The following is a 6,489-nucleotide window of genomic DNA, read 5'->3' on the forward strand; positions in this document are numbered from 1 at the left end:
GGTTTTTTTTCCCAAAGCCATGCGTATCCACTAACACTCACATAAAAATTACCAGACCAGATGGTTTTACCTTCCGCCAAATGTTCAAAGAAAGATAATCCTTACATGACACAAATTGTTCTAGAGGGTAGAGAAAAAGGACTCTCTCTCCAAGTAATTTTATGAAGCAGTATAACCTTACAGCTTTGAAATAAGAAACAGACAAAGATAGCACCAGAAGGGAAAATTATGGGCCAATTTCACTTATGAACACAGATGAAAATTTTCTAAATAAAATCAGAACAACAGGAGGCTAAAAAAAGAAAAAGACACAGCAAAGTAGAAATGGTTTATCTTAGAAATATAAGGATGAATGAACACCAGAAAATGTATCAATATATATTCACCACACAAATAGACTAAGGGAGAAAAAAGAGAAAATTATTAAGTGACACCACAGGAAAAAATCATGTAAATTTCATCATTTATTTAAAAAGACTCTTAAAAAACTAAGAGGGGAACTTTCTCACCTTGATAAAAGATACTACCAAAACCTTAGAGCAAATACCATATCTAATGGAGAAACATTAGACACATTTTTTTTTAAGATTATCAGGGAGATAAATGTGCCTGATTCCAGTCATTGTTCAGCATAATGCTAGGTGTTCTGGGCTATGCTATAAGACATGAAAAAGAAATTAGAGGTATGAGGACAGTTACATAGAAAATCAAAATACTCAACATACAAAGTGATAGAAATGATAAACTAAATAAGGTCATTTGCCTGATTAATAAAAGCTACAAAAATCATCAGTGTGTCTCTACACCATCAATAATCGACAGGAAGATATCCTGTAGCCATGATGGAGTAACTGGTACTAGACTAGCCCTCCCACTGTAAACAACCAAAAAACTAAAGAAAACATAAGAAACAACTGTTTGCAGATATTGGACAAGAGGCATCCCAGGCCTACAGTCTCTGAGACAAGAGAAGTATGAGGTGAGCTCTAGTATCACCCCAGCTTTCTGCTTGGAGCTACTCTCTGGACAGTGGTACAGGAAGTGGGGAAAGCCAGGCAGAGCATGGTGGTCTCCCTGAGTTAAAGGTAGAGAAGTCAGACTTTGGGGAGATTGAAGTGGCTGGAATTTGCGAGATGGAGTACCAGAGAGAAGGGAGCCAGCTACTCAGAGAAAGAACTGCAAAAATCTGCAGAGGGTCCCCTTGAGTCTTTGGTGGAAAAGTAGGCTGGGCATAGAAAGATGAAACTCCATGAAACTGGCAAAGAAAAACTATAGTAGCTGTCAGTTAAAAACTCCTGGGGGTTCACACAAAGCCACATATCCTTTATTTTTTCTTTAATATTTATTTATTTGGCTGCATGCAGTCTTAGTTGTGGCACACGGGATGTTTGTTGCAGCACGCGGGATCTTTTTTTTTTAGTTGCGGCTTGCAAACTCTTAGTTGAGGCATGTGGTAGCTAATTCCCTGACCCGGGATTGAACCCAGGTCCCCTGCATTTGGAGCACAGAGTCTTAGCCACTGGACCACCAGGGAAGTGCCCTGCCACATATACTTTAAAAACAACAACAGTGTGTTGATGTTGTAGGGACAGACAAACCAATGACACAGAATGGAGACTTCAAAAACAGTCCCATGTATAAATGAGAATATCCTGAAAACATACTGTTGGTAAAAAAAACAAAGACAAAAAAAAATAGCACAAATTCTAAATCTCAACATTTATGTAAAGTAAAAATACTGCATGGGCAACCACCTGTTTCGAAAGATAATTAGATGTCTAAGGACGTATGTTAAACAGGTTAGAACAGGTGTGGGGAGGGAGGGGAGAAGGAGAATGGAGTGAAGAGGGAAACTGAAACCAATAAATGATTTTATTTGATTTTCAATGGCTGATGACCCTGGTGCGTCATAAAGTCAGGGTATAAATAAACTGTTCTTTGCACCTGAGGTCCAGTTTAAAAAAATTAATTCACAGGGCTTCCCCGGTGGCGCAGTGGTTGAGAGTCCGCCTGCCGATGCAGGGGACATGGGTTCGTGCCCCGGTCCGGGAAGATCCCACATGCCGCAGAGCGGCTGGGCCCGTGAGCCATGGCCGCTGAGCCTGCGCGTCCGGAGCCTGTGCTCCATCCGCAACGGGAGAGGCCACAACAGTGAGAGGCCCACGTACTGCAAAAAAAAAAAATAATAATTCTCAGAATTTGAAGATTTGGGGACAAAGGGCATCTGTAACAACTTGGCATCTGCAGTGGTGGACCTGCTGGCAGATCCAGGCAGGGTGGGAGCCATGGGGAACGGGTCATGGTCTGTTGCAAAAAGAACCCAGCGTGAGAGTCCTGAAAGAGGAAAATCGGGTGGGGGGCTCCCAGGAGTCCCCAGGGGTCCAAGCGACATAGAATCTCACGCTGATCTATCTCCCTTCCAAAGGATGAACAAGACTCTGAACAGCGGCCAGACCCCGGCAGCAAACTGGAACAGCACCAGGGTGCACGTGCTGGGCACGGCCCACTGGGTGCTGGGCGCCCTGGTCATGTCCACCTGCGTGGGCAGCATCATGGGCAACGGCCTGGTGGTCTGGCTGCTGGGCTTCCATGGGCAGAGGGGTCCCTACAAAGTCTGCATCCTCCACCTGGCCGTGGCCGACCTCCTCGTCCTCCAGGCTCAGCCTAGAAAGCATCCCACTGGGGTGGGATGGGCCACGCATGGCCCACGTGGGCCACGTGGCCGACCCACGAGGTGGTGGCCCAGGTGGCTGGCCTGAGCCTGCTGACGGCCATCAGCACGCAGCGCTGCATCTCTGTCCTCCTCCCCGTCTGGTACAAGTGTCACCAGCCCCCGCACCTGCCGGGCACGGTGTGCGTCCCGCTCTGGGCGCCGTCCCTCCGGCTGAGCACACTGGCCTCGCTCTGCGGCAGCTTCTGGCGCCGGGACGAATGGCAGTGCTTCACGGTGGACCTGATGGCCAGCATCCTCATCACGGGGACCTTCATGCCTGCGATGGCCACGGCCAGCCTCACCCTCTGCACGCAGGCGCAGAGAAGCTCCCAGCGGCGCCGGCCCACACGGCTGTACATGGCCGTCCTGGCCTCCGTCCTGGTGTTCGTCTGCGTCCTGCCCCTCGGCATCTCCGGGTTCCTCCTCTACTGCTGGACCTGCCCCAGCGGATGAAGACTCTGTTCGGCCGCTTCGCCCGCCTCTCCCTGTCTGTGAGCAGTAGTACCAACCCGGTCAGCTACCTCCTGGTGGGCAGTCGGGGCGGCCGAGCCTGCGGGAGCCCCCGGGGGCCGTGCTGCGCAGGGCGCTGTGGAAGGAGCCCGAGCTGGAGGAGGGGCAGACGCTCTCCACTGGCACCAACGACGAGGCGGGGGTCTGAGAGCACCGCGCCCTGGACGCCACCTGCCTGGCTGGCCGGCTGTTGGGAGCCCCGCAGGCTTTGCGTCTCACCCTCTCGGGATCCCCTTCCTATCTGCCAAGGCTCCCCAACTGAACGTCATGTCCCAGATCTCACAATGCCACTCAGCTGGGAAGATGAAACGTGATTTTTTTGCTTGGGGAGGATGTTCTGGCTAGAGGGCAGGTGTTAGCGTTCAGCCCTGGCCTGTTTGATGCTAATTATCTAAATCGTCTCTACAGGTGGGTAGCATGCTTCCCATTTGGGTGGGAAGGGGCGCCCTCCCAGCCTCCTCCCCCTAAGACGGTATCTTAGTACAGGAGGTGGGATGTGGCTCGTGTGACCCTGTGGCCCCAGGCTGGTCCTTGGGCATGTGCTGGTAGCAGCTGGCCGCAGGGTGGTGCCCCTGGTCCACCTTCCACCAGGTGTCCGGCTGACCCCCTCCATCCCTGCAGGCTGCAGCCAGTCTACTGTGTTGCCACTGCTGACCCAGCTCCCGCTGGCCGCGGGTCATGAGATGGCCTTGTCCTCCATGTGGCCCCTGGGCAGCACCTGACCCCTGGCCTTTGCCTTCGCATCGCCTTGCACCCACGGCAGGTCTGATTGCTTTCCCCCAGGAGGCCACACTGAAGCCGGAGAGCCCCTGGCCGACCCCTCTGGAAGGGACAGTTGTTGTGGGGACGGTGCCCCAGGAGGCGGGGGCAGCCTGGAGGCAGCTTCATCCCAGAGACCCACGTGACTAGCAGAACGAGAGTCTGTGCTCCAAATGATTGCCCCCCACCAGGGTCTCCCTCAGCTCGCCCCAAACACTTCTCCCTTTCCCGTGCCAAAGTGCAAAGAGGAAAAATTGGGGGCAATGCCTTTCTCCCCACCCTCCCTCTTTTCTTCCCACCAGCTCCTGGGTCCAGGACAAGAGTGAATGCATCACACCCTTTGCTACCGTCCAGTATCCAGCCTCGTGCCTGGGGGCTTGGGTGGAAAGGGGGCGTCATGGGAGGTCCATGATGGGAAAGCATAAAGAGGAAGGGGGAGGAAAGACAGGAAGTGCAAAGGGCGGCTCCCAGGACCCCAGCCCCACCCACACGGCGGCATCTTGCTGTGTGATCCTATTCTGTGTATCAGTAGTGGAAGAATACTTCATTCCTTCTCTTGGCATCTTTCCGAAGCAGTTCCCAAGCTCCTCCTGAAACATGGAGGCTTCGAGCCAGATGGGGCGAAGGTCAGAGCTTCAGAAAGGAAGAGAAAAGCTCGTTGATAATCTATAAAAAGTACAGTATCGCAGCAAATCTCCGAGTCTACAACTGGGACTCCTGGGAACTAGTGTGTGTGGAGCTGGGGCACGTCGTCCTCGCCTCCGCTGCCCCCCAACCCCCGCCGCCAACCCCTGTCCTGGCCTCCCCGTGGCATTCACTGAACTGAGCTGAGGACTGTGCGGCCCCTGGAAGCAGGTGTGCTCTGAGTGCCCTCTGTTCCCTGGGTCACCTGCTTTCCCATCTCAGCTCAGACCCCCAGGTCTGCGTGTCCCAAGGAGGCATGAGAGGTGGAGGCTCTTTTTCAGTCATTCCAGGCATCTCACGGAGCACCCAGCACCAGTTTGGACCTTGCATGCCATAAGCACTGATAAGCGCTCATTTGTTTAATAAGAATAACTGACACCTGTGTAGTGCTGTATAGCAGCGGGGCTCAGAGACGCCAATGTTTTGTCCGGCGTCACACAGCTAGCGAATAGAAAGGCTATGATTTAACCTTTATCTTTTGACCACAAGCCCCATCCATGCTCCACAGTCTCCTCTAACCTGGACAGGGACAAAGTGGCCCATCTGAAGCAGATGGTCAGTGATGAGGGAAACCTCACGTCTTGGGGGTAAGTGAGGTGAGGCCCGTCACAGGGCCCCTCAGCTGCATGTGGAAGGAGAGGAGCCCTAGAAATTGTTCACACAGTTTTGTTTGTTTGTTAATTTTTGGCTGCACCGTGCAGCATGTGGGATCTTAGCTCTCCGACCAGGGATTGAACCTGCGCACCCTGCGTTGGAAGGTGGAGTCTTAACCACTGGACTGCCAGGGAAGTCCCCACACAGTTATGTTTTGGTAAAATTTACTATATTCTACATCAGGCCACGTGACGCTGGCGTGGCCGCAGGTATCCAGGGGATCTGGCTAAGGGAAGGTGGAGTTGGTGGCACCTGCAGTGTGGGCTTCGTGGGGAACGTTTATGTGATTCACAGCCCCCATTTCTGCGTGTAGCTGTGATCAAGGCAAACCATCTCGGCAAAGGAATGCCTTTCAGGGGTGTTCCCACCACCCACTGTGCCAACTCACCCGGCATCGTGAAGAAAAATGCAGGCCCAGAGTTGTAAGGAAATCGGAACATCTTCAGAATTGAGTGGGGAGTGGGCGGTGGAGAAGAAATAGGTTTGAAATGTACATAACCGGAAGCTAGTCTATGGGGAGATTCCGTTCTCACGGATGCCTGGTCGGAACAGTTCTCATCTGTAAGAAATATGCTTGAAATTGCAGCATGTATAACCGTAAAACATGCTCTACCGTTTTTTTCGACAGGAGACGTGCAAAAATGCAATTTATGACATCCCGTCCTTGTAGGCATAATCCTGACTGGCAGAATGTCTGGGTGAAGTTATATGTGTTATGCATCTCGGCTATTGGTATTGTTAAATGAATCTGATCGTTGAGGAGAAACCAAGTTCTCTTCCTACTTTCTCTAGAGAAACACTACAAAATGCGCAAAAACAAGAACTTGGGGTCACACGGTTGGGGAGGGAGGTGCAGCTGGCCTCTGTCACACGCGAGCGGTGCAGGCTCGTCAAGTCACTGAGTCTCTCTGATTCTCCCTGTTCGCATCTGTGAAGCGGGGACAATACTTGTCCCCGTCTCCTGGGTTCACAGAGCATTCAGTGAGATGATGGCGCTGTGCTTAGCCGTACGTGGCCCACAGCAAGGACTCAGTAGTGAGTGCTTTCTATTTGTATGTGCCGGATCTTTGGGAGGACTGGGGAGGGATGCACCCAGCCTCTGGTCCCCTTTCCTAGGACCCCGCAACTTACTACTGTCCCTCTTTGCAGGACAACTTGGTTAATCAAGG

General features: G+C 52.1%; 1 protein-coding gene across 1 annotated transcript; it reads left to right on the top strand.

Moving 5' to 3' along the window:
• Nucleotides 1-2,426: 2,426 nt before the first annotated feature.
• On the top strand, nt 2,427-3,166 carry MRGPRD (MAS related GPR family member D). Its single transcript, XM_024749333.1, is given in 2 exon segments — nt 2,427-2,664; nt 2,667-3,166. Coding segments are annotated over 2 exon segments (738 nt in total).
• The last annotated feature ends 3,323 nt before the right edge of the window (nt 3,167-6,489 follow it).

This window comes from Neophocaena asiaeorientalis, unplaced genomic scaffold (assembly GCF_003031525.2).
Source record: "Neophocaena asiaeorientalis asiaeorientalis breed wild unplaced genomic scaffold, Neophocaena_asiaeorientalis_V1.1 scaffold43, whole genome shotgun sequence".
Lineage (NCBI taxonomy): Eukaryota > Metazoa > Chordata > Mammalia > Artiodactyla > Phocoenidae > Neophocaena > Neophocaena asiaeorientalis.